The sequence below is a fragment of the Ovis aries genome, chromosome 14 (genome assembly GCF_016772045.2).
Source record: "Ovis aries strain OAR_USU_Benz2616 breed Rambouillet chromosome 14, ARS-UI_Ramb_v3.0, whole genome shotgun sequence".
Lineage (NCBI taxonomy): Eukaryota > Metazoa > Chordata > Mammalia > Artiodactyla > Bovidae > Ovis > Ovis aries.
Window position 1 is genome coordinate 57,608,457 of NC_056067.1, and position 27,815 is coordinate 57,636,271.

At 46.3% G+C, this 27,815-nt stretch overlaps 2 protein-coding genes, 1 long non-coding RNA gene and 1 other non-coding gene across 11 annotated transcripts in view; 2 read left to right on the forward strand and 2 right to left on the reverse strand.

Moving 5' to 3' along the window:
- ZNF175 (zinc finger protein 175) lies at positions 1 to 20,458 on the forward strand. 3 transcript variants are annotated; one of them, XM_060398795.1, is made up of 6 exons: positions 1 to 64; positions 1,841 to 2,102; positions 3,211 to 3,337; positions 3,716 to 3,811; positions 10,455 to 10,507; positions 20,217 to 20,458. In XM_060398795.1, exons 1-6 carry the CDS (start codon positions 57 to 59, stop codon positions 20,256 to 20,258), a joined length of 588 nt encoding a protein of 195 aa, XP_060254778.1. In that variant the 5' UTR covers positions 1 to 56; the 3' UTR covers positions 20,259 to 20,458. The 3 variants fall into 3 exon arrangements, with proteins under 3 accessions (XP_060254778.1, XP_042086938.1, XP_042086935.1); XM_042231004.2 differs by lacking the exon at positions 10,455 to 10,507; XM_042231001.1 differs by lacking the exons at positions 10,455 to 10,507; positions 20,217 to 20,458 and adding an exon at positions 7,025 to 9,775.
- Positions 19,892 to 27,815, reverse strand: part of LOC105601982 (uncharacterized) — an 8,765-nt gene continuing 841 nt past the window's right edge. Inside the window, exons 2-5 of one of the 4 annotated variants that reach the window (XR_006055973.2) lie at positions 25,488 to 25,575; positions 24,313 to 24,687; positions 23,881 to 23,981; positions 19,892 to 23,615 (exon numbers count right to left, since the gene is read on the reverse strand). This is a non-coding gene — a long non-coding RNA (uncharacterized LOC105601982). Of the gene's footprint in view, positions 24,688 to 25,487; positions 25,576 to 27,815 lie in introns of all 4 variants that reach the window. The other 3 variants (XR_006055972.2, XR_009596388.1, XR_009596387.1) reach the window with 3 other exon arrangements.
- Positions 24,529 to 27,815, forward strand: part of LOC105601981 (cytoplasmic tRNA 2-thiolation protein 1) — a 6,471-nt gene continuing 3,184 nt past the window's right edge. Inside the window, exons 1-3 of one of the 3 annotated variants that reach the window (XM_042231062.1) lie at positions 24,529 to 24,585; positions 25,418 to 25,974; positions 26,191 to 26,735. In XM_042231062.1, the coding sequence (XP_042086996.1) occupies positions 26,228 to 26,735 (508 nt within the window). In that variant the 5' untranslated portion in view covers positions 24,529 to 24,585; positions 25,418 to 25,974; positions 26,191 to 26,227. Of the gene's footprint in view, positions 24,586 to 25,417; positions 26,736 to 27,815 lie in introns of all 3 variants that reach the window. The other 2 variants (XM_042231061.1, XM_027977513.2) reach the window with 2 other exon arrangements.
- TRNAC-GCA (transfer RNA cysteine (anticodon GCA)) lies at positions 25,232 to 25,303 on the reverse strand. Its single transcript has one exon. It is a non-coding gene; the product is annotated as a tRNA-Cys (tRNA).

A 27,815-nucleotide genomic window follows, 5' to 3' on the forward strand; every position in this document is an offset into this window, starting at 1 on the left:
AGAGCGGCCATTTCGCTTCTGTTGTCAACTCTTCTACCCTGTGAATCGCCTGTGGGATGCTGAGGTGATTTGGAGCATTAGCAATGGGGAATCCGCGGGGTCGATGAGGGGGAATCCGCTTGGTGTGAGTGATGTTGGGAATTGGAGGCCGAGTGATGGGGGTCTGTGGAATGAGTGATGTCGGGTCTGCGGAGTGAGTGGTGGGGTTCTTAGTGATGGGAGCTATAGAGTAAGTGGGGTTTTCTAATTTAATGCTTGGCTCGTTGATTTTCACTATTTCTTGCCTTACTTCTGTATGTATATAAGTACTTTGGTAACTTGAATTCCAAGTGTACTTTACTATCAGATTTCATATTGTTGGCCCATGAAATTTGTTTATATGATAGTGGACATGGGTCTTAAGAGGGCCTTGGTATTGGTACTGGGAACCACTTGGGTAAGTGATCCACTGCTTGGGGGACTGTAGGAGGCAATGACTGGGAGCAGGAGTTTTGACGGTCACATTGTAACACACTCAAGGGAGACAGTGATTGAGGGTGGATCTGTGAAATCAGTAAAGTGTTTGGGGTGCTAAGGGCATCATGTGGGAACCAGTTGATGGGAGACCTAGTGGGCCAGTGATGGAGGTTTGTGAAGCTGATTGATTTGCTTTCTGGGCAGTGAGAGTTGTCCTTTGGAAATGAACGAGAGGGTCAGTGTTGGTCTCAACTTGGGTCTCTGTGGACATGGTTAAGGATAAGTGATTGGGTGTTGAGCAAATCAATGATAGTTTCTTCCTGGGGTGCATTATTTGGAACCCTATATTGGGGGTTGTCTAGTGGTGATTGGGAGTCCTAGTACATGTCTGCAGGTTTTCCAAGTGAAGGTGGGATTCCATACATTGAATTTGAATTTTGTCAGAAAAGGTTGAGCTGTCTGTATTATGGATGGGCACTGAAATGTCCAGAACCTCAGTTCCAGACATGGGCTACTTGAAGCCTAAGCTTTCTGAAGGCAACAGGAAATGTAAACAGTGCTTCTGGAAATTGACTATGTAGAAGACTACATGGGATAGTGGCAACTGTGTGCAGTTTAAAATGAGGCAGACCTGGGATGCCTCAGAATTCCCTTTGGAGACTGAGTGACCTTAAGGCAAATTAGGTAACAGCAGTCAGCTTCAGTTTTCCTCATCCACGAAATGGGTATGAAAGTGAAAGTCGCTCAGTTCGACTCTTTGCCACCCCATGAATTATACAGTCCATGGAATTCTCTAGGCCAGAATACAGGAATGGGTAGCCTTTCCCTTCTCCGGGGGATCTTCCAACCCAGGAGTTGAACCAGGGTCTCCTGCATTGCAGGCGGATTCTTTACCAACTGAGCTACCAGGGAAGCCCCAAATGGGTATAATGATGATATTTAGCTGACAGGGTGGTATGAGAATTACTCAAGGTATCTGATACCTGACTCAGCAACTTGCTGATTTTTCTTCAGCAAATAATAAAATAATTTTTATTTTGTTTTGTTTATCATGTGCCTGGCAGGTTCTGAGGACTTGACAAACCTCATCTCATGGAAGTTTCTCAGTGCCTATGATAAATACCTTCCTCTTCATTTTGGAAACTGCCAGTAAAATAATCTCTCTCTCTTCTCATAGTTAAAAGGTGTGTCAGAGCTGCACTTAAACCTTCATGAACTTTAATCCAAAGCTTTTCCATCTTTTCTTATTTTTTACCTCAATAGATAGATTCCTGAGTTTTGTTTACCCTCATGTTGTGAACACAGTGACTTTCACCTAATGGCCCTCAGAAATTCCTGTGGCGTGGATATTAGATGAGTAACGATGTGGTTACTGCCTTTCCAGGATTTCCAGTGTCCCTCCAGAGCCCCTGGGTCAGGCCACATCACGGAGACTGCAGGATCTCCCTACACAGCTCAAGTTGACTCTTCCCAGCAGCTCTGATTGGAGCCCTCTGATGCCCACCCAGCTGCAGGCTCCTGGGAAGAGTGGAGTTGTCAGCGAGAGAGACCAAGAATTGAAGCCCAGAAGGGACATGCTTGCTGATGCGAATTTGCCCCAGAGGCCCCAGGTCTTGGGTTTAGAGGAGCAGGATGTATCGTGTGAGGTAAGCAGGAGCCATCCCCAGCCCAGGGGCAGTTCTCCGGAACTTGAAGGCAGACACAGGAAGCAGCGAACTCTGGACTCCCTGTGTCAAGACAATGTGGATTCTCCTGCGGAGAGCAGAGCACTGATAGCTAATGTTTCCTCATCCACAGGCACTGTGTCTTATAGAGGAAACTGAACTGACTGATGCAGGAGGATGTGTAGAAGAGGGTTGGCCCTGGGGCAAAGGAAGAAGAAACCGTAGCTCCAGCCACAGGCCAGGAAATGCTGACTCCTTCCTGCTCAGCTCAGGCATCCTTCACCCATATGTTCATCCTCCATCCACTGCTGGGTCTTTGCATTGTTTCAGCTGATCCCCACCTGACTCCTCCTCACTGGAGATTGGCTGGTTTCTCCTGTCCTCAGAATTTACAGTCACAGAGCAAGAACTAGTTTTTAAGGACCGTGTGGTTTTCCCTCTTTTAAAAGATGAATAAAAGTGCCCAGGAATAATGTAGATATTGGTATTTGATATTTTGGAGTGAGGAAGCAGGGTTCTTGGTTATACTCAAGATTTCCTGAAATTCCAAGTTGTTCTGTGTATTTCATGACCTTTCATGTGTTTTTAAAATAACAATGACCCACTCTAAGGACCTCATTAAATACTGTGTATCTCCAAATACAGACACATTTTGAGGTTCTGGAGGTTAGGACTTCAGCATGTGAATGAGTGCAGGGTGGGGGGGGGAGGGGCACATTTCAGCCCATAATAGTGGCAAACACTGCCTTGCAGAAAAATGTATTTCATTTTGTGCTGGAGTTGGCTGAATTTTAAGAGCTCTTCTTGTTCAGCTAAGGTGTTAAGATGCATGATATTGGGTTGGCCAAAAAGTTTGTTAAGGAACATATAGAAACTACAAACTTTATGGCCAACTTAATCCTTATTAGCTTTGTTCTTATTTTAATATTTAAAATATTGTTTTCTTGCCCTGATTATGATTTCATACAATATGAAACAGGTAGTTAGTGGGAAGCCATATATATCATGGTGAAGTCATTAAGAACACACCCCTGTATGTAAGTTCACCAATGATGACTAATTCTCATTGAGCTGGGGTATGTTGTTATAGGGGTTAGTGTCTTTTGAGGATGTGACCATGGACTTCAGCAGGGAGGAGTGGCAGCAACTGGACCCTGCCCAGAGACACCTGTATCAGGATGTGATGCTGGAGATCTACAGCCACTTTTTCTCCGTGGGTGAGCACACCTGACCTGGGACTCTTGGACGGGCCTCCATGAGATGTCCCTCCTTCTTGTGGCATGAAGTGGGACATCTGAAGAATGTAATCAGTTTGTCCTGGGCTTGTCCTAAATTGTTCATTCCTCTTGGTCATCTTTGAATGTTACTTTGTTCCTAATGAAAGATGTGTCAATGAGAGAAAGCTTCATTGAATAACCCCTGGAGCCCAATGTACATCTGCACGCTAAGTCACTTTAGTTGTGTCAGACTCTTTTTGACCCTATGAACTATAGCCCATTAGGCTCCTTTGTCCATGGGATTCTCCAGGCAGAATACTAGAGTGGGTCGCCAAGCCCAATACCACATCCTAATGCAATATCCTTTCTTATTCACAGGGTATCACATTCCCAACCCAGAGATCATTTTCAGGATTGAAGAAGGAAAGGAACCATGGATGAGGGAGACTGAAGTCCCATGTCAGAGGTATCACGGTGAGTGACTGTCAAGTCGTGTAGATCCATGAGGGGCCATATTCAACCTACCGCACTTATCCATTCCCCAGTGGTGGACACACGTTATTTCCTACTCCTTAAAACTAATGCTGCTATACATTATTTTGTAATATATGGCATTAAGGCTAATGCTGCCATACATTATTCTGTAAATGTTCCATAGGGGCCAACATGAGAATTAATCAGAGGTGAATAGTCAAGAGGGATTGCCTGATCACTGGATATGACTAGACTTAATCCAGCTGTTAATCATTTTTACATCTTGCTTGCCAACATATATAATATTTATCAAATTTCTCATTTATGGCCCATGTTATGATAGAGCTGTTTTCATTTTTCTGGGAACAGAGCATCTCATCATAGCTGTTATCTGATTGGATTTTCCGTCTGTATGTTGCTTTTGTCATCTCATTTTATCCCTTTGTGGAATTTCCTAAAGGCCTTTTTTTAAAATTTGTCCTCTGAACTCATTTTTTTTCTGCACTGAATCCTTCTTCTTTATCCCTGATTGTGGTGCCTCCAACTTGGGCCCCTGTACTTCCCTCTGGTCATCCCTTCATAGAGGAATTAAAGGACCCTTCTATTCTCAACACTTAAGGCCTAAATTTTTTTCCCCTGATGATCCTTTATCAGTGCCTCTAGTCCCCATGCCTAAACCATGTTCTCTTATTTAGCTTCATGGTAGACAGTTCCTGTGGTGTGTCTCATTTCCTTTATTTTAAGGATATCAGAAATTGGAATCATTACGCACATCAGAAATTCTTCTCACCTTATACATTTTGTCCAGAAGATTCTTCTGTTTCTTGGCTCTCCCATCTTAGTCTTCTAACTTGTTATTTTAGAAATTCTACTATATATATATTTTTAAAAGCACAGTTTAGTTGACTCTTTTTCTTAACTCCAGGGGTATCACCATAAACCAGCTATTTTCTCATGCTTGTGTTATTTTGTTCCTAATGGGATTTGTGGATTCCCCGTCATCATGAGTTTAGTCAAGATGACATTGATAGATTACCCCAAAGATTGATTTATTTCTTTTTCTCAGATTTTAATGCTATACACACACACACACACATATACATACCTACTAAAAATGGTAAAAATAAAGAGCATTCTCATTTTTTAAAAAAAGTGATAGATGACTGAGGTTTGGGAATAGGACAAGGGTCTGGGATACAGTTTATCCAAGTGATTGAAAGGGAAAAGAAAACAAGATGTGAAGGTCTTAACCATACTTGGTATTTAAATCTCTGATAGGATAAAGTAATAGTAAAATTCAGCCACCTTTTTAAAAAGAATCTGTTGTGTCTTATGTTTTTACTAGTAAACTGGATATGATCAGTGACTCCTGTTCTTAACCAAAAAATGGTATATTCAGTAGCATAAAGCTGAAAGTTATAACAAAGAGACCAAGGTCCAGTATAATAATTTCCAGAATAATTCTCCCCCTATAAAACACTTCTAAAAGTCAGTTCAGCAGGACGCCTTATGTTCTGTATTCATTCAGGTGTTGAAGTTTTTCTCTTGTCATTGCAGTACCATCTTTTATGATGCTGTCAATCTTTGGGAATGAGCGTATTGCAACCAAAGCCAGGTTCTACTAGGCAGAAAAGGGGTGGAGGGTACTGAGAAACTGTGATGTGTTTCTCTGGCTAGAACTGGTGCACAGTGTTGTATGCCCATTTCGTCAGCAAAAACAGTCTCACCGTCACATATCACTGCAAAGGAAATTGTGAGTCATTACATGGCTTGGCTGCCATGTGCCTGGCCACAGTTAACCTTTGTGGAAGAGGGTGAAACAGATTCTAGAGGACAGCCTGTTTGTCCAGTCTTCCAGTTTACCTTTCTTGGGACATGTACATGTCTAAGTTCAGGGAAACAAACTTCAGTTTCATAGAATTGAGAGTTTTGAGTATAGGTATTCTTTCACTGCTTGGCTATGTCAGGATTGATGCTTTAATAGTCTATCAGAGGATGTCTAGGGCTGAATGATTTTGGTATTGTTTCCAACAAGTAGGAGGAAGCTGGGAGATTAATCACAATGTAGATCTTTAACGAAAACCTATACAGATGGTCCCAGACTTGTGATGGTTCAATTTACAATTTTCAACTTTATAATGTTGCGAAAGTCATACACATTTAGTGCAAACTATACTTTGAATTGTAAATTTTGATCTTTTCCGAGGCTAGTGATATACAGTACTATACTCCCCTGATGCCAGACTCCCAGTCAGCCACATGATCATAAGGGGAATCAACCAATACACTTACTACCCTTCTGTACCCAGATAACCACTTTTTTTTTTCACTTTTAGTACAGTATTCAATAAACTGCATGAGATATTCAACACTGTATTATAAAATAGGTCTTTTGTTAGATGCTTTGGCCCAACCTTAGGCTAACACTGGAGAAGGAAATGGCAACCCACTCCAGTATTCTTGCCTGGAGAATCCCATGGACAGAGTAGCTTGGTGGGCTACAGTCCACGGGTTGCAAAGAGTCAGACACGACTAAGCGACTTCACTTTCACTTTCACTTAGGCTAACATAAGTCTTCTAAGCACATTTAAAGTAGGCTGGGTTAAGCTTTGTTTAGTAGGTTAGGTGTATTCAATTCATTTCTGATTTATGATATTTTAAACTTACGATGGACTTATCAGGACATAACCTCATTGTAAGTTGAGAAAACTCTGAACCCCTCCTTCAAGCTCTGGCTATGCACAGATGCTGCCCTAAGACACTCTTGTCTCTTTTATCCTGTAGTCATTCTGCTAGGTCTGGGTATCTAGATCACCTGCATGAGTGGGGTCAGGTTGCCTTTGTTAAACTCTTAACTTTCCCCACAGCTGAGCAAAGTAATTTTGGTTAATTATTTAACCATTGTATTTCCTTCGTTTCATGTGGAAAAACAGGATAATAAGTAGTTACCTCCTGGGGTTGTTTTGGGGATTGAATGAGTTTATGTGTGCATCACATAGAACATTGCCTAGCAAATGCTAAGTGCTATACAGCTAAGTGCCTGACATATAGTAAGAACCCTGTAACTGTTTTCTCTCATGATCACCATCAGCACGACCATTGGTATATGACTCAGCAGTTTCTCCATGCATAATCTCAGTCAGCTCCATGTGACTTCTCCTCTATCCTTTGCTAATTGTTCACTGTATCTATTTCATCTTGTTCTCCTTCTAGAAGGGGAGTTTGGGCTTGAAACCCCACAACAGGAAATTTCTGAAGAAGCTTCATTTCACAATGAGATGATGGGTGGAGTCACAAGAGATGGTTCATGGTGTTCCATTTTAGAAGAACTGTGGAAACAAGCTGACCAAACAGAGAGGGATCTGAAAAATCAAAATAAATCTTCACATCATGGGGCTTTCTTCAATAAGAAAACACTGAACACAGAGAGGGACTGTGATTACAAGTACCCTGGAAAAGTCATTCAGGCAAGGCCCCACCTTATTTCTTCACAAAAGGGACCTCATAAACGTTGCTCAGTTGCAAAAAGGTTGAAGCCTAACCTAGAAGCAACTCGTCAAAATCAAAGCAGTACCACAAAACACCTTGATGATATGGTTGGATCTGGTCAGCCAGTTATCCATAGCTCTTCCAGTGCCAGCTGCAAGAATACTCACACAGGAGAGAACTTCCGTGAAGGTAATATATGTACAAAAGCCTTCAGCCAGAAACAGTTACTCACACAACATCAAGTTCATACTCAGGAAAAACCAGATAAGTGTACTGAATGTGGGAGGGACTTCACCCACAAGTCACACCTGCTTGAGCAACAGAGATTCCATAGTGTAGAAAACCTCCAGGAATGTGGTAAATGTGGGAAAGCCTTCACCTCACAACCAAAACTCGGGTTCTGTGTGACAGATCATACAGGTAACATACCGTATATATGTAAGGAATGTGGAAAAGTCTTCATTCAGAGGCCAGAACTGGTTACACACCAGAAGACTCATACTAGAAAAAAGCCCCATAAATGCCATGAATGTGGAAAAACTTTCTTCCAGATGTTATCTCTCTTCAGACATCAAAGAACTCATACAAGAGAAAAACTCTATGAATGCAGTGAATGTGGGAAAGGCTTCTCCCAGAATTCAACTCTCAGTATACATCAGAAAATCCACACTGGCGAGCGACAGTATGTATGCAGTGAATGTGGGAAGGCCTTCACCCAGAAATCAACACTCAGCTTGCACCAGAGAATCCATTCAGGGGAGAAGTCTTATGTGTGTATTGAATGTGGTCAGGCCTTTATCCAGAAGGCGCACCTGATTGTACATCAGAGAAGTCACACTGGAGAGAAGCCTTATCAGTGTCACAGCTGTGGGAAATCCTTCATTTCCAAATCACAACTTGATATACATCATCGAATCCACACTGGGGAGAAACCTTATGAATGCAGTGACTGTGGGAAGACCTTTACCCAAAAGTCACACCTCAACATACACCAGAAAATTCACACTGGAGAAAGACACCATGTGTGCAGTGAATGCGGGAAGGCCTTCAACCAGAAGTCAATCCTCAGCATGCATCAGCGAATTCACACTGGAGAGAAGCCTTACAAATGCAGTGACTGTGGGAAGGCCTTTACTTCCAAGTCACAGTTCAGAGAGCATCAGCGGATCCACACAGGAGAGAAACCCTACGTATGTGCTGCATGTGGGAAGGCTTTCAATGGTAGATCAAATTTCCATAAACATCAGATGACTCACAATAGAGAGAGAACCTTTGCCTGTTACAAGTGTGGGACCACTTTCATCGAGAAATCAGAGTTAATCACACATCAGAGAACACATATTGGAGAGAAACCTTATGAATGCTGTGACTGCGGGAAATCCTTCAGTAGGAAACCACAACTCAAAGTGCATCAACGAATTCACACAGGAGAGAGACCTTATGTGTGTTCCAAGTGTGGGAAGAGCTTCAACAACAGGTCAAATTTTAATAAACACCAGACAACTCACACCAGAGATAAATCTTATAAAAGCAGTTAACCTGTGCAAGGCTTTACTCAGAAGTCAATTCCTAGTATGCATAAACATCATAAACATCAATGAAACTAACTGAATTTCTTGAAGAAGAAAAAACATGAGGCAGATATAATCATATATTATAGAATTCATGCTTCAGAAAAACTCTAGGGATGCACTGCATGTCTCCAAGTTACACATATTTTATGTGAGGGAAATAACTCAGGAAAGAACTTTTAAGAATGAGTGGAAATGTCTATATTTGTACTAGCTTCATTAAAAGTTATAAAATTCATTTGAGGAAGAAACCCTAATACATTGAGAAAAGAGTTTCTGTAGAGTAAGACAGATTGTTACCAGATTATTTACAGGAAAATTTGTGGGAATTTAATGATAACCCTGTTTAATGTGGAATATAATTATTTTTAAGCTGCCAGCAAACTAAATGATGACTTGGCAATATTATGTATATGTGTGTGTATCTGTATACTAATGTATGTATGTATATTTATATCTGCAGGTCAGTGTGTACGCACACACACACACACACACATATACTCAATTCTGTAGTTTTTGCTACAGAATTCACTGTGTAACCAGAGGTGCTGATTATATTTTTTAAAAAGAACCTAACAATTGTTTAATCATATTTACTCCCTATTGAATTTACATCCTGAAGTCGCACAATTAATAATTATTAATTTCTTTATGTACACAGACAGATGAATGTACTTTTTTTGGTAAATGCATAAATGTGATTCTGATATTCAGTGTAGTTTTTCTCTTCTTTCATGATTAATTCAGCTCTACTCTCCCCTTTCCACCTCCACCATCTATGGCGAACCTTTTAGTATGGAGTCTTTTATATGTTTATACAGGCTCCTAATCATCTATATCAGGAGTCAGCAAACTGTCCATCAGCCAAATCTGGGTTTTTTAAATAAAGTTTTATTAGAACACAGCCATGTTCATTTGTTTGTGTGATGTCTGTGGCTGCTTTTATGCTCCAGTGGCCGAGCTGAGTAGTTGTGGCAAAGGCCATATGGCCTGCAAACTGAAAGTATTTACCCTCCACCTCAGAGAGGTCTGCCAACACTTGTTATTCCCACACACTATGCTCATAAGTGTACACCTATATAGGTACTCTTCCCTCGTTGTTTTGTAAATATCAGATCATATCACATACCTTGTACAGTTTTCTTTTCAGTCTACAACACAGCTGTTCAGTGACTGCATCAGTATTCTATCAGTATGAGGACATGCTGTAATTTATTCAACTACCCGCATTTTTTTTTCTTTTCTTTTTTTTGCCATACCCAGGTTCTTAGTTCTCTGACCAGGGATCAAACCTGTATCTTCTGCATTGGGAATTTAGAGTCTTAACTGCTGGACTGCCAGGGAAGTCTCCATGTATCTTATTTTTCTTTCCTACTCCCCTCCTTTTTTTTTCTGCTATAAGAAAGAAGTAGAACAGCATACTTTGTAAGTAGACAGGCCCAGAAGCCAGGTTCCTGTGCATCAGTGCCTGCTTAGTCATGTCTGCCTCTTTGCAACCCCATGGACTGTAGCCCATCATGCTCTTCTGTCCATGGGATTTCTCAAGCAAGAATACTGCCGTGGGTTGCCATTTCCTCCTCCAGGAGATCTCCCTGACCCAGAGGTCAAACCTGCACCTCCTGTGTCTCCTGCATTGGTAGGTGGATTCTTTTTAATTTTTAATTGAAGAATTGATTTGCAATATTGTGTTGTACTCTGCGATACATCAACATGAATCAGCTATAGGTATACATATGCCCACTCCCTCTTAAATCTCCCTCCCACCTCTCACCCCATCCCACTGCTCTAGGTTGTCACAGAGCACAGGTCTGAGCTTCCTGAGTCATACAGCAAATTCCCACTGGCTATCTGTTTTACACATTGTAATGTATGTTTCCACACTGCTCTCTCCATTTGTCCCACCCACTCCTTCCATTGTGTCTACAAGTCTGTTTATGTCTGCAACTTCATTGCTGCCCTGCAAATGGGTTCAGCAGTACCATCTTTCTAGATTCCATATATATGCATTAATGTACGAAGTTTGTTTTTCTCTTACTTCACTCTGTGTAATAGGCTCTAGGTTCACCCACCTCATTAGAATGGACTCAAATACATTCCTTTTTATGGATGAATAATATTCCACTGTATATATGAATCACAGCTTTTTTTATCCATTCATCACATCTAGGTCGCTCCCATGTCCTAGCTATTGTAAATAGTGCTGCAATGAACACTGGGATTCATGTATCTTTTTCAATTATGGTTTTCTCGGCATATATGCCCAGTAGTGGGATTGTTGGGTCATGTGGTAGTTTCATTCCTAGTTTTTTGTATTTTTTTAAGGAATCTCCACACTATCTTCCATAATGGCTGTATCAGTTTACATTCTGACAGGTGGATTCTTTACCAGTGAGCCACCTGGGAAGCCCTTGGGTTCCTTACTTGATTCTATATCAATCAAGCAAGATGTTAATCTGACCCTGGTTTTCAAAAGGAAGATGACAGTAGTACTACCCCACAAGTCCCTGTGAGAAATAAACAGGTGAATAAGCATTAAGCACTTTGTATGGAAAGAACCACAGCATGGTCAATTTGAGTGGGGACCTGTGTGACCAAATGAATGGCAATGAAAGGATGGGGATTAAGGATGGCAGAGAAGAGAAGCCAGTAAAATAAAGCCTCCTTTAACAAGAAACTAGGTGGGATGGTTGAGGGGATTCTTTCCAGGCTCCAGAAACCTGTTAGCCTGGGGGCTTCTGGAATTAAGGGCTCGATGTCCATGGTGAGGTTGGTGTAGAGGGGCCACAGCTCCTTGGAGAGCAGCCTGTATCCTGGCGAGTTTACAGCATTGTGCCGCCACTTCCGGCGGATCTAGGCCAGAAGGCCAGGACTGGAGGGACTGAAGGGGCAGCCATGCAAGCTGAGGGCTTGGGAACAGGTCCAGGACTGGCCACCCCTGCCTCACACCCTGACTCACCCCTGGGAGCTCTGCTTGCAGCTGGGGTCCTGCCCCTCCTCCAGCATGTGGTATTGGCCAAAGAGCAGATGAAGCCATAAGAAAAGCGTCCCGCTGAGTTGCACCCTTACAGGGGAGAGGGCGTGAGGCCAGATGCCTGTCTCCTTTGATAAGGACCCCCATCCACACCCGGCTCCTCAGGCCAGAGTGGCTTGTGTCTCCCGCAATCCAACACAGCTCACATTCCCACTCAGTCTTGGGCACCCCATGGCCCCCACACCACGGAGGGGCCTGCTGCCTCAAGCGAGGCTCCCGACAGCAGTGCCCCCTACCTGGTAGTGATGTCGCTGTCCTCCTGATTCCCACCCCAGCTGGTGTTGGCGAAGCCACTGATCCTCAGGTAGTGAATGGGGCACAGGGCAAACACCCCTCCATGGTAGCCTCGGTAGGGCAGCCTACAGAGGCAGGGAGAGTTGGAAGCACAGGGCATTTCAGGCAATGGGCCCTGACCCTTTGCTAGCCAGGAGCACAGGGTTTATTTCTGGGTCAGCCATTCCCTACTCTCTCCCTTGGTAACCTCTCCCTGCCCCCTAGGATGTCCCTGTGCCTGATCCTGGGGCAGCCCTGCCCCTTGAGATGACCCCTCATGTAACCCTGGAAATCCCCTCCCTGAATCATCTGACAGGCCCATCTTGTGACCCCAAGATGGTCCCTCCTGTTATAAGTTCTCCTTTGACCTCTGTTACAACTTCTCTGCCTACCACTTTATTAAATGCATCCTGACCCCCACTGATAACTAATCCCACTCTCATTTGATACCCACACCCAGGAGGAAGCTTCTCCCCATCTATAAGGCCTTTCCCCAGGCCTCTTCATCCTCTCCATCATCGGCCCCAGGGATCAGGGCCTGGACTGTACAGATGGGCAGGAGGTCCCCTCCCTCCACCTACTTGTTGAACTTGTCGATGGCCATGGAACAGGGGCAGGGAAGATGTCACAGATGCAGAGGTTGTGGTCATCCTCTGGGAGATTCACATTGTGGAAAAAGACATGGTCCCAGTCCTCCTCCTGCATGGCCTCCCAGAACCCCACATTGCACAGCTTGCCCCGGTTGAAGGTGGTGGTGTTCACCTGGGGTGGATGGAGACACTCACCACAGGTAGTGGTGTCCCTGCCACTTGCCAGGCCCATCCTCTCTCACCTGTCCAAGTGCCATTCTCCTGCCTGGAACCCCTTCTTATCCTCAGACTTGTCCAGGAAGGCTCAGTTCAAAGGTTACCCCCCCTAGGAAACTTTCCCTGGATCCCCACCCCCATCCTCGGCAGACTCAGCATCTTCAGTTTCTCAGCTCTCCCTTATTGGCCATTTTCAAAGTTCTCAAGGATCATCACCTTCAAGGGGTCATCTGAGGGAGGCAGAGGTCAGGAGAGACTGGGGACTGCCTGTGTTTCTCTTTCTGCTCCTGCCAAAGACTAGGTCTGATGCTCAGGATAAGATCTGCCATTCCTCCTTGTCCTCCTCTATCATCATCATCACCATCACCATCTAACTATAACCATCATCACTTATCATTACCATGATATTCATCATCAGCATCACCACCATTATCACTGTCTTCATCATCTTCAACATCATTAGCAGTCACCTAACCTCCATCATCACTATTACCAACATCATCATCATGACCATCACCACCACCACCACCATCGTCATCATCACTGTCACTTATTAAGCATCTATAATGTGCCAGGCACTGGCCTCATTGCTTTACACTCATTATCTCAATGAACCTTTGACTCATGAATGAGAAAACAGTAGCACAGAGAGCAGATTCCCCGTTTATACATAGTAATACTGAAGAACAGTGTTGAATGAATGGATATATGGATGGAGAGATGAAGACTGGTCCCAACCTCACACCACACAAGTAGTAATGGGCAAGACCAAGATTCAAACAGGCATCTAACAGACTTCAGACCCAGCGCTTTACTTTACCCCTTGGGTTGCTGCCCAATCCAACAAGCCTTGGTCTCACAGACCCAGACTCAGTGGGATGAGCCCTTCCCTTAGTCAGCTACTCAAGCAGATCGCAGACTAAGCCAGTCTAGACCAAACATACAGCCCTTGGTTCTGGTCTTCACCAGTCCAAGTTCTTCTTGACTCATCAATCCTAGCCCCTGGATACTCTCTGGCCCAGACACTCTCAGCTCAGACACTGACGACTCCAGCCCTGACTCTTCAAGGCCAGGCTCAGAGCCCTCTGGCCTCTTGCTCCTGTGCCTCCTCATTCCTGCTGCACCTGGTTCACCACGTAGATGGCACAGTGCAGTCGCTGGCACCGTAGGAAGGAGTGCAGGTGGGAGAGCAGCTGGGCCTGCCCATAGTAGGGCACCACTACTGCTGCGTGGGGCCATGCCCAGCAGGGACCTATCCCAGAAACCCCCATTACTCAGGTGTACTGGGTTAAATCATGTCCCCCCACATTCACTACCACCTGGAACTTTAGTACATGATCTTGTTTGGAAATAGAGGTTTTGCAGGTGTCACTGGTTAAAATGCAGGAAGGTGGGGCTGCAGCAGTGGTGGTCTGGTAGAGGAATGCCCCCACCAGCAGCAACTGCACCCCCAGAAATAACAGCAGCACCCCCCTCTGCTGTACCATTCTGGGGAAGAAAGCGAAAGGTAATTTCTCCTGTCTTGTAAACCCTTTACTTCAGCCCTGGGGGGCTCCATCCCTGTCTCCTGCTCCCATCTTTCCCCACCTGGCTCTGAACACTGCACAGAGGCAGAACAAGAAAGAGACTTGCCAAAGCCACTCAAGGTCACACCACCTGCTCTGAGGACCTGCCGTGCACCCACCTCCAGCCTCATCACTCCTACCTTCTGGGCACACTGGACGCTGGCTTGGTGCTCCTTTGGCGAAGTGATTAATGTCTCTCGGGCTCAATGTCCTTGTCTGTAAAAAGGGGCTTACAGCTTGTTGTTCAAGGACCTGAAATGTGAGTAAATCAAGGGGTTGGACTGGACTCAGCATTTTCCCAGGACAGAGCCAGGTTCTCTCACATCTCCAGCATCCTGAAAGGAAGGGACCTATTCCACTCCTGCTCATCCTGGGTGAGTCCTCTCCCCCCTGCCACCACCAGAGGCACCAAGTAGCCCCTCGTGGCTTCCGTAGCCCATTATCTTCCTCACCCATCATCTGATCATCATAGATTCTGACTGTCAATGTCAGCTGCCCCCATTAGACGTGGGGCTTGCTAAGAGCAGAGTTCAGGACTGACTCAGTTCTAGGTGCCCAGCATTTCCACACACAAGAGGCCCCGAGAAGCGAATGAATGAGTGAACCAATGAATGAGATGCTATTCTCCACCTGGAAAACTCCTGCTCATCTTTCATGTTCTCCGCATCCAGGGACTCTTCTCTAAGTCCCTCACTCCTGTTTACTCGTCAGGACTCTCTTAGTCCCTGGCATCTCTGCTGCCACAGCTCTTGGTAAGCAGACCCGGACTGATCCAAATCCACTCTCTCCCCCTCACCAGCCTGGGAGCTCTGGGAGGGTGGCCCTGGGCATGACTCATCTCTGGGCCCCAGCATCATCCATCGTCCTGGTCACTAAATGGGCGAGCGCATTTTCAGATGAACTAGAAAATGATCTCTGTCAGAGGCATGCTCCAGACCAAATCTCAAAGGTGGGGCAAGACAGAATATGATCAGGGATAGAAAATCCTTCAACTTTGGAGCATTAAGGAAACAAGAATCCAATTTCTGTAGCAAAGTGGGACAGGTATAAGGTGGAATTTCTTGCAGCCTTTCAGCTGGAAAGGCAGCTTTTAAAGGAGCATTGTGGACTTGCCTTGTGGTACAGTGGGCAAGAATCCTCCTGCCAATGCAGGGAGAGGAACAGGTTCGATCTCTGCTCTGGGGAGATCCCACATGCTGCAGAGGAATTAAAGCCCATGCGCCGAAACTACTGAGCCTGTGCTCCACCCTGGAGCCACAACTACTGAAGCCTGTGCTCCACAAGAGAGGCCACTGCAATGAGAACCCCCAGCATCACAACTAGAGAGCAGCACCCACTCACTGCAACCAGAGAAAAGCCCGCTTGCAGCAATGGAAGACCCAGTGCAGCCAAAAATAAAGCAGCACTGTTTCAGAGAATACCACCCAGGCTTTGAGTGGCACAGCTAGATTTAGACACCCCTCTTTTAAGCAAAATGAGAACTAAGACTCCACAGTTATGGTGGAAATACATCCCATTCACACACAGAAGAGATTCAACAGTCAAGAAGCGTGTTAGTTACTCAGTCGTGTCCAACTCTTTGGGACTCTATGGACTGTAGCCCGCCAGGCTCCTCTGTCCATGGGATTCTCCAGGCAAGGATACTGGAGTGGGTTGCCATGCCCTTCTCCATCAATAGGCAAGAAACACTGCAGGAACTTCAGCTGGATTTGGTGCTGTCCTTCAGGGACCAAGACCAGTCTTTGAAATACCCTGGTAGAGTTGGCCCAGCAGCAATTTATGGACGCATTTGCTGGGATGAAAATAGCAGAGCTTGTCATAATCCCTATATCCCAGATGGGAATGCTATGGGTGTGGACCAGGCCTGAGTCATGTCACAGGGGCTGGTGTCCAGCTGCTCTGAACAGGAGGTGCCAACAAAGCCTCGATGGTGATATTTCCTGTTCTAAGGCAGGGAGTCCGTGAGCTGGGAGGAGTGAAGAGTCTCAGGTGGGGTGTGTCCTCTCAGGAGCATGATACTTCATGCAGGAGTGGTTTCCGGGGAGCCACCAACAGAGTAAGTGTGTTAGTTATACATATCGATTACACATCACATTGGTTACAGAATGCGGATGCTCAGACTCACGTTCCCATCCTCCTCGTGCTGGGATGGGAAAGGCAGCTGCTATTCGAGTGATCTGTCTCTCAAAAAATCCGGTAAAAATGACCCGATTCCACAGGATACATAGGAGGCATGTATTTTAGAGACTGAGAGTTTTATAGATCTCAAGCGATTGTTTTCTTACTTCTGTTTTACAATTAATCTCTATTGTACCCACAGTGTTTGTGATTTAGTGCCACACACTACTACTGTATTTGGGGCCAGTGAAGGCCAAAGTTGCAGTTCAGTTCAGTCGCTCAGTCGTGTCCGACTCTTTGCAACCCCATGAATTGCAGCACGCTAGGCCTCCCTGTCCATCACCATCTCCCAGAGTTCACTCAGACTCACGTCCATCGAGTCAGTGATGCCATCCAGCCATCTCATCCTTGGTCGTCCCCTTCTGTCCTGCCCCCAATCCCTCCCAGCATCAGAGTCTCTTCCAATGAGTCAACTCTTCGCATGAGGTGGCCAAAGTACTGGAGTTTCAGCTTTAGCATCATTCCTTCCAAAGAAATCCCAGGGCTGATCTCCTTGCAGTCCAAGGGACTCTCAAGAGTCTTCTCCAACACCACAGTTCAAAAGCATCAGTTCTTCGGTGCTCAGCCTTCTTCACAGTCCAACTCTCACATCCATACATGACCACTGGAAAACCATAGCCTTGACTAGACGGACCTTAGTCAGCAAAATAATGTCTCTGCTTTTGAATATGCTATCTAGGTTGGTCATAACTTTTCTTCCAAGGAGTAAGCGTCTTTTAATTTCATGGCTGCAGTCACCATCTGCAGTGATTTTGGAGCCCAAAAAAATAAAGTCTGACACTGTTTGTCCACTGTTTCCCCATCTATTTCCCATGAAGTGATGGGACCAGATGCCATGATCTTTGTTTTCTGAATGTTGAGCTTTAAGCCAACTTTTTCACTCTCCTCTTTCACTTTCATCAAGAGGCTTTTAGTTCCTCTTCACTTTCTGCCAAAGTTTAACTATAAACAACTTTTTGAAAGAATTTGGCAGTATTATCATGACTGTAAGTATGGAAGCATAAAGGTGTGTTCTTGTTACTTCTGCAGAAGATATCAAACTTTGACCTTGGACTTCTGGCCTCCAGCATTATGAAAAAATAAATTTCTGTTGTTTCATCTAAAAAAAGAAAAAGTGCACCTCCATTTCATTACTGATGAAGATAGATTGTTTGGTTTCTCAAAGTCATGTAAGATTTCATGAAAAAATCCTGATGTCTTAACAGCAATGCTCATCCATGTTACATGCTTCAAATTAGGAGAGTAAACACTCATGTTTCATGAGTGACATGGTACAGCTTACACTAATAATAATGTTATATTTTCATTAACCAAGAGGGAATGTGTGGAAAGCAGACCATTGAGAAACTCCCCTTTCCAAAGAAAATCTCACATTAGAAATAGTGTATCTTAAGGATGAAAACCATTTTTTTTTAAATTAGGAAAAAATTATATATATATATATGTGGGATCTTAGTTCCCCACCCAGGAGTTGAATCTTCAACCCCTGCAGTGGAAGTTCGGAGACCTACCCACTCCATGAAATTCCCAGACTATCTTTCTGGCTACATTTGTTAGGCTCAGAAGTCCATGCCCAAAATCAGACTGTGCTTTTTGTTCTAAGGCCATCCCTAAACTTCCTGACTTCCAAGGAGGTAAGAAATGTCTCTCAGGATACAGAAGCTGTTCTAACAAGGCAGAGGTCTTCCAAGTGGGGCATGTACACAAAACTCCCTGTACGGTGAAGTGTTCTATTCTACTCATCTTAGTGAGGGCGAAGCTTGGCTCATGTTGGGATGTTCCGTTTTCAGAACAACCAAAAGCATTTCAATTTAGTGAAGCTAATTAAAAGAAAATTAACTGGAATGTTTCCAGGGACAAAATTTTCAAGTTACACTGAATATAATATCCATGTAACTGGTTAGAATTTGTGAACATTCTTCATTAGGATAATTAAAACCTATCTGAGTGATAAAATAATTATTCCATGAACAACCTACCCTCATGTTACCTTATAAGATGTACCGTTTCTACCAGTAAATAACAACATAAACGTCATGTTGAAAACTTTCAGGTGTTGACTTAAAATGAGTGAGGTAGTGGTACAAAGCTTTTCAAACTTATTTGGGAGTCTCCCAAACAAAAGGGTTTTAAGATGACTGTAATATATGCCTGTACCTAAAGGGCCTCTTGATGAAAAGTGAAAGAGGAGTGAAAAAGGTGGCTTAAAGCTCAACATTCAGAAAACTAAGATCATGGCATCCAGTCCCATCCCTTCATGGCAAATAGATGGGGAAACTGTGGAAACAGTGGCTGATTTTATTTTTCGGGTCTCCAAAATCACTGCAGATGGTGACTGCAGCCATGAAAACAGACGCTTACTCCTTGGAAGGAAAGTTATGACCAACCTAGACAGCATATTGAAAAGCAGAGACATTACTTTGTCAACAAAGGTCCATCTAGTCAAGGCTATGGTTTTTCCAGTGGTCTTGTATGGATGTGAGAATTGGACTGTGAAGAAAGCTGAGCACAGAAAAATTGATGCTTTTGAACTGTGGTGTTGGAGAAGACTCTTGAGAGTCCCTTGGACTGCAAGGAGATCCAACAGTCCATCCTAAAGGAAATCAGTCTTGGGTGTTCATTGAAAGGACTGATGTTGAAGCTGAAACTCCAATACTTTGGCCACCTGATGCGAAGAGCTGACTCATTGGAAAAGACCCTGATGCGGGGAAGATTGAGGGCAGGAGAAGGGGAGGACAGAGGATGAGATGGTTGGATGGCATCACCAACTCAACAGGCATGGGTTTGGGTGGACTCCGGGAGTTGGTGATGGACAGGAGGCCTGGCATGCTGTGGTTCATGGGGTCACAGAGTTGGACACGACTGAGCGACTGAACATACACACACAACTCAGACTTATGTCTTAGCTAGTTTCAAGATTTATGAAAAGCTGTTTTAGCTATTTCCTAAATCACAAAGTGAAAGTTGCTCAGCTGTCTGTCTCTTTGCAACCATATAGACTATACAGTCCATGAAATTTTCCAGGCCAGAATACTGGAGTGGGTAACTGTTCCCTTGTCCTGGGGATCTTTGCAACCCAGGAATCAAACCCAGGTCTCTTGAGTTGCAAGTGGCTTCTTTACCAGCTGAGTCACAAGGGAAGCCCTCCTACATCATAAAATAGAGGCTACTGGGAAAAATTCATTTATTAGATCAGAAGTACACATATTAAGCTTCTTGGTCAAGGTCCCTTGTCCTGGGGAGTAGAGTGACTTTGCTATTTGCTGAGACTCAGTTGCAGGTTGCTGCTATCCAACATAACAGAAGTCACAGATGGAATTTAAAATTTCCTATTAGCCACATTTATAAATAAATGGGTACAATTAATTTTTAATATTACATTTTAAAAAGATGACTATTTTAACATGTAATCAAGATACAAACATTTTTGTGAGATATTCCATGTTTTTTTCACATAAAGTATTCTAATCTGATATATTTTTACCTTTACAGCGCAGCTCAATTCAGACTATCCACAGTTTAAGTGCTCATTAGCCACATGGCTGGTGGGTACCATTTTGAACAGCCACACCTTGGACATCTGTACATAATCTACATGTGCCCGGCAAAAACCTATATTCTCACATCATTGGATTTCATTTCAGTCGCTGAGTGCAAGCTTGTGAGCGGTCATGTTCAACTTTTCCATAGCTTTAATGCTATTAATTAATGAGATGCAGTAAAATGTCACTCACGGTTTTTCTGGAATGTGTCAATTTCTTCTTGTCCTCCTGTTAACTTTATTTCTTTGGGGATTATGTTGTTAGGTGCATCTGAGTTTAGAACTGTTCCGTCATCCTGGTTATTCCTTTTTCATCTGTGGTGACATTCATTACTAACAGTGCTTTTTGACTCAAAATGTTTTGTTTGGTGGCTCATGTGGCTAAAAGGTTTCTTGAGTTAAATCCCTAGTATATCTTTCCCCACCCTTTTGCTTTCACTTTCTGAGTCTTTATTCATTAGAAGTGGGTCTCGTGAACATAGCATAACATCTTCTTAACTTTCCCTGTGCTACAGATAATTTTGTTTGTTCCTATTTTTTCTGCAGTAAAACATACTTAAAAGCATATTTCTTAACAATTTCCCTCAATCTAAACCACCACTAAGCCTTTAGGTTTTATTGACTCTACATTCCACAATGGGAGTCCTGACATTAATCAAACACTTGCCTGGTGCTGGTCTATTTCATCCTCAAAGCCATCCTCTGGTTTCATAGAAAGGGATACTGGGGCTCAAAGTTATTCAGGTGTGAAAAAAGCACATGGGTTTGAGTCCAGGTTTGTATGTGTTACTCCAAAGAGACATTGCCTGACTGAAGGTGTGTCTTGGGGGGACAATGGTGGTAGAGGTCAGGGAAGGCTTCCCCAAAGAGGTAACATCTGGGTAGATTTTGAAGGATAAGTAGGCATCTAAGCCCCATTCAAAGCAGGGGGAAGGGTATTCTGTGCAGAGAGGTGGAGGCAACAGGGAGCTTCATCCTGTCTTCATCCTAAGTCGCTTCAGTCCTGTCTGACCCTGTGCAACCCTATGGACTGTAGCCACCTCTGTCCATGGGATTCTCCAGGCTAGAATACTGGAGTGGGCAGCTACGCCCTCCTCCAGGGGTTCTTCCTGGCCCAGGGATCAAACCCGAATCTCGTGTCTCCTGCATTGGCAGGCGGGTTCTTTACCACTACTGCCACCACGGTAAAGGCAGCTAATTATCTAGAGTGCTTTCTGTGGCCCCAGAGCTGTTCTAAGCACTCAGCATGTATCTCTTCTCAATCTCAGCACTACTGACATTCTGGGCAAGCTAGTTCTTTGCCATGGAGGCTGACCTGTGTGTTAGAGATTTAGTAACATTGCTGGTCTCTGCCTACTGGATGCCAGTACCCCAACCCCAGCTGTGGGTCAAAACCATCCCAAGTTGAGAACCACTGCTCTACTCCTCTGAAGGCTGGACTATTTCATCCCCTACAGATGAGGAAAAGTAACTTAGCCACATTCACACAACCAGACCCCAGGATCTGAACCAGGCTGCCTCCGTCCTTAACCACCACATTCCACAGCAGCTATTTCCTGCCTGAGCTCAGTGTTCCTTGGGGTGCAGATAAAAGGAGGTGGCAAGGAAGGAGAGGTAGGCCAGGAGCAGCTCAGGACAGGCCATGAATACCTTGCCTGTTCTGTCCCAGGCCTTCTGCATGGGGATGCTATGGACCCAGACGCAAACCCAACCAAACCCTTCTCTTGGAAACCACCCAACCCAAAGAGACACTGAAATGGAGACAGCCACAACCCAAGGTGACAGGGCCTCTGACAAAGCAAGGGACCAAGGGCCATGGGAGCCCAGAGGTGGCTTGTTAAACCAGGGCAGAGAAGGAGGGGTCCTGTAAGCTTCCTGGGGGAAGTACACCCACGTGGCCATCTGGATGAGAAAGAGGAATCAGGGTGTAGGGGGAGGAGTGTGCGACAGTCTTAAGAAGAAAAGACAGCGTGTGCAAACATCTGGCAGAAAAGTTCTTCCTCCGGAAAATATGGGGGCCTGCCAGAGATGCAGGGTGAGAGGTGAGGCTGAGAAGTCATCAGGGGCCAGGTCACTAGCACCAGGCTGAGGGACTCAGTCTTTACCCTGCAACGATGAGAAGCCGCAGCCACCCTCCAGAAGCCCCCTGACACCAACTCAGTCTTTCCCTTCAGAAACAAAGTTAATGAGCACTGAGCTGTGGCCCGGGAAGAGACATAAAGAACAGAACACTGCCCTCCGCTCTTTTCACAGCACTTAACAAAGCACCTGGCACGGTCTGGGGTGCTTTGAAAATATGAAATCATCTAGTTCCTTCAACAGCTGCTATTTTATCATCCCCACTGAATACAGGAAGCCCAGGAAGGTCAAGTCACTCACTCAAGGTCACAGAAACTAAGCAAGGGGCACATGGAGTCACCCTGGCAGAGCAGCTTTCACATCCACTTTCTTTTTTTTTCATTGGCATCCAGTGTAAGACAAACTTTTTTTTTTTTAACTAACTTCTCACTCAAAAGTATGTGAGTGGTGTGGAGAGCCACTAAAATACTTAAACAAAGAAACTTTCAAAGCCGGGGACTAAAATCAACACAGGAACACCTGAATGTTCATACTGATTTGGGGGTTGAAAACCAAAGCACAGCAGAATACCTCTTAAGTCAGGGCCCCTCTGCCTCAGCACTACTGTTATGTGGGGCCAGATGATTCTGCCTTGTGGAGGCCATCCTGTGCAGCCTATGTTTACTGGCAACCCTGGCCTCTGCCTGCCGGGTACTGGCCACACTCTGCCCCTTGCATCATAGTTGCAACAATTAAAAATGTCTCCAGACATCACCAAATGTTCTCTTGGGGATAAACTCACCCTCAACTGAGAACTGCCTTAGACTCTCTGTAGGTTGTCTGAGGTTTTGAAATGCCCAATTCAAGACTTCCTTTAAAAGAAAATGTAGACATGTTCCAGAAATGGGAGCCATGCCCAGTTATGAGAATTAAGTGAAGAAAAAAAAAAAAAAAAATTTTTTTTTTTCCCCCCAGTAAACAGTTCCCTACTAACTCATTTATTTTTACACACACTGTGACACACGTACCATTATCATCATCACCATTTTACTGACCAGGAACTTGAGATGGTGCGAGGAACGTGCAAGGGATGGGTGTCTGGCACACTGCTGATTCCTTACTAAGTGCAATCCCGCTCCCTTATCCCCACTCCATACCCTGGTCAGCAGCACCTGTCACCTCTGGACTCCTGCTGTCCCGGTCATCTGTCCCTCCACATCAAGCTCTGCCATCCTTCTCTCTCCAGCCAGGCCTGGCACGCCCAGAGGACAGTACCTGGCACACAGGAAGCCCTAGGAAATGATTGACAAATGAACGAACCCGATGACCACGCTTCAGCCAATAGGTTCAGACACTCAAACGTCCCCCATCCCTACCCTCTCAAGGGTCTCACAGGGGTAGAAATAAGAGAATGTCATACTATAACAGGCAGGAAGGGGAGCAGTCTGGGGGCTGGAAAGAGGCTTAGGGCCTGGACCTTGGGTGTAGGGCTCCGGCTGATTTTTGGGAAGGTGCTCCGGCTTTTGATTCGGGGACCTTCTGTCTCACGCGTCTCACCTGTCCTCCACCCGGAGCTCGGCCTTCAACTCCAACAGGCAGGAGGCGTGAGCAATGGGCCCTCACCAAGCGTGTGCGTAACTGCTCACCGCGTTCTTGACCTGAACCGGGTGCACGCGTGTAAGAACGGCAAACTGCTATATTTGTGCTCCGCATAAGCAGAACACCGCCAGTCCGCACCGCGGCGGCCTGGGCCGGGCGCGCGCGAACAAGAACCCAAACTGTAAGCCCAAACCTTAGAATCGGTCCAGCGCCCTCGCTACCTCTCCCTTTCGCACCCCATCCCCATCATACCCAACTCCGAAGCCTCTCCACCCCCACCACAAATTCCACCACGCTCCCACAATAGCACAAAACTTGAAAAGCATCCATCTTTGGAATAAGCCACACAAGGCGCGCTGCGCAGAGAAGCGCAAGAACCACAGGCCGTACCAACTCCTACGCAGGAGCTCGAGGGGCTCGCGCTGGACCGGAAGCATGGAGCACTCTGGAAGCTGTGGGCGGAGCTAGAGACGTCGCCGCGAGGACCGCCGGGAGTTGTAGGCCCAGCTCGCCCGAAGGCAGTAAGCGCCACCGACTCAATCGCCGCATGGGTACCTGGGAGTTGTAGGCGGGCAGACCACAAAGCCTTCTGGAAGTCGTAGTTCTATTACCTGCTTCCGCGCTTTCTCGGAGCCTGGACCTTCCCGCGTGGGTTCTATTCAGGTGAGTGTCTCCTCCCACCGCGGGCCGATCTCGGTCCTTTGTAGCGCTGCAGTGGAGGAGTCGACGGTCTTTATATCTCTCCCACGTATTCGGTAGGCATTCCTGGGGAGACAGCACTCCCCTCCATAAACCCCCAAAGCCTGTCTCACGGCGGCCCTCCAGGCAGGAGTGCCTTAAACAGCTGGCGTTCCTGATTTGAACTCTGCCGGCCTAGTCTGACTCCTTGTTCCCTCCCACCTCCACCCCAAGCTGGGTGCGGTGCGAGGGCACCCTCTTCTGTCCCGATTACAACCTGAGAGTGGTCGGGGCGGGGGTAAAGGGAGGGATTAGGTGGTCGTGGAAGCCTAGAGGAGGCGGCACACCCAGCTCAGGGTTCTGAAAAGACTTCCAGAGCAAAGAACCTCAAATCTACCATGCCCAAACCCCCCTCTCACAGTATTTCCCCATTCTTCCCCAAACCCCACCTCCTCTCTACTAAATGGTCCCACTACCTTCCAAATGCTCAAAGTGAAAGTGAAAGTGAAGTCACTCAGTCGTGTCCGACTCTTAGCGATCCCATGGACTGCAGCCTACCAGGCTCCTCCATCCATGGGATTTTCCAGGCAAGACTACTGGAGTGGGTTGTCATTGCCTTCTCCATGGGATCTTCCCAAACCAGGAATCGAACCCGGGTCTCCTGCACTGCAGGCAGACGCTTTACCGGCTGAGCCACCAGGGAAGCCCAAGTGCTCAAGTCAAAACAAAACTTGAGGTTGTCCTGAGTCCTGTTTCTTTTATCCACTGCCCTCCTCCAAGGCTTATAAAAGTTCCATCTGCTCTGTCTCTGCAACAGATCCAGACTCTGACCACTTCTCTCCAGTTCCGCTGTCTCCATTCTGCTCCGAGCTACCGCTGTTGCTTACCTGGATCACTGCAGGAACCTTCTCACTGGTTTGCCCATGTCGGCCCTTTCCACGCTCCACCCTCTATTCACACGCAGGCCAAGGGATCCTGTTAAAATAAAAATTAGATTCTGTCACTATAGAGCTTAAAACCGTCCAACCGTTCCTATTTCTCTCGGAATAAAGTCCAAGCTCCTTACCCTGCCAACCTCCAAGCCCCCGGACCCTTTGGCGCCTTCAACCACAACGCACTTGAACACAGACAGGACCTGCCCTTTCATGTCCTGGGCATTTGCTATTAACTCTTATCAGGAATATCCTTCCCACTGATCTAATGCCTGACTCCTCCTTCTGGCCTCAGCTCAGAGGGTAATTCCCTCATATTATTACTTTTCATATCTGGAAATATCTTGAGTCGGCTCTTCCACTACAATTTAGTGCCTGCAACCTTTCCTGTTTTGCTCATTGCTGTGTCCCCAATTCCTAGAGAACGTTGGGCACCTTGAAGGTACGGAGTGGATATTTGCGGAATGAAAGAATGAATGAATGTGACTGAAAGGCTAAGATGAGACTTGAAGGTGCTAGGCCTGCACAGTGCTGAGGGAAAGGGTTACAGACAGTGGGTTTACTCTGGGCACTATCTAGGCAGCCTCCCGGGAGGCAAGCAACGACCCCCGCAATCCAGAATCCACGTGTAACCCGCCTCCCCTCTCCACCCATCCAGGAGAAGCCGACCCCTCCTGCCTCTCCAGGACCCCACGATGCCCGCCCCGCAGTGCGCCTCTTGCCACACGGCGCGCGCCGCCCTCCGCCGTCCGCGCTCGGGCCAGGCGCTGTGCGGCACCTGCTTCTGCGCCGCCTTCGAGGCCGAGGTGCTGCACACAGTGGTCGCAGGCCGCCTGCTGCCTCCCGGCGCCGTGGTGGCCGTGGGCGCCTCGGGCGGCAAGGACTCCACGGTGCTGGCGCACGTGCTGCGCGAGCTGGCCCCGCGCCTGGGCATCTCGCTGCACCTCGTGGCGGTGGACGAGGGCATCGGCGGCTACCGGGACGCGGCGCTGGCGGCCGTGCGGCGGCAGGCGGTGCGCTGGGACCTCCCGCTCACCGTCGTGGCTTACGCGGACCTCTTCGGGGGCTGGACGATGGACGCCGTGGCCCGCAGCACGGCTGGCTCCGGCCGCAGCCGCGCCTGCTGCACCTTCTGCGGGGTGCTGCGGCGCCGCGCGCTGGAGGAAGGGGCGCGCCTCGTGGGAGCCACGCATGTCGTGACCGGTGAGCGCAGGCGCGGCCCAGAGAGGGCGTGGTGGGAGGGGCGCATGCGCGGGATAGGGCACCATAAGGGCGCTGGAGTGCGTGCCCAAGTGGTAATGGAGGCCTCGTGTGTCTTAATTGGAGAATCTAAATAGCAAGGAGATATGCACGCTCACTGAAGGTTCATGGGCATATTGTGTGCACATCTTTACAAGCTTTTGAGTCACTGCCATTATCTGGTACACATTCATGCATGCCAAGTCGCTTCAGTCGTCTCTAAAGTCGTCTCTAACTCTTTGCAACCCTATGGACTGTAGCCAACAACAGCCAGGCTCCTCTGTGCATGGGATTCTCCAGACATGGGTGGCCATGCCCTCCTCCAGGGGATCTTCCCAACCCAGGGATAGAAGCTGCGTCTCCTGCGGCTTCTGCATTGCAGGCGGATGCTTTACCACTGAGCCACTGGAGAAGCCCTACCTGGTACACACATGCTGGCAAATAGAGGGGTGGAAGCGTACTCTCTGGGGCTAGGGCTGTGGTTTTCTGCACTGTTTTTTTTTTTTTTCAAATGACATTCTCTGTGTCCCTTTTCATAAAAGGAGGGGCATGGAGGGGTATTGCCCATCAGAAGCCATCTATAGTCTGAAACGCAACTGTCTTTTAACTCCTTTTGTCTTTCATTCTCCCTCTGCTAACTTTTTCTCTGCCCCAGTCATTACTTCAACAAATAATTATTGACCATTTATTTTGTACCATATGCAAGCTATGTACCGGAGAACAAACTACCTAACCTCGGTTTCCTCTCCTATGTAGAGGGCTATTAATATTATCCAGATCCTAGACTTACTGGGACTTAGATGAATTATATATGAAACACTCAGACTAAAGACTGAGAAACAGTAAACCTATAAACATTTGCTGCTATGATGATGCACAAGCCAGTGTCTGATCCTGTCCGTTTCTCACATACATAATTACAACCTGATAAGTAAGACACGACTGAGCGACTGAACTGAACTGAAGTGCAGCTAAGGAAAGTGATGCAGGAAGACCTAGTGAAGGGAGAAAGGAAGAGTTTCCTGAGTAATCAGAGACCTGAAG

Excerpts from the sequence above, each read along its gene's own strand:
- ZNF175 (XM_042231001.1), top strand. Across the intron at positions 3,338-3,715 it reads CAGCCACTTTTTCTCCGTGG|GGTATCACATTCCCAACCCA; the intron begins GTGAGCACACCT and ends TCTTATTCACAG. Across the intron at positions 3,812-7,024 it reads CCCATGTCAGAGGTATCACG|AAGGGGAGTTTGGGCTTGAA; the intron begins GTGAGTGACTGT and ends TTCTCCTTCTAG.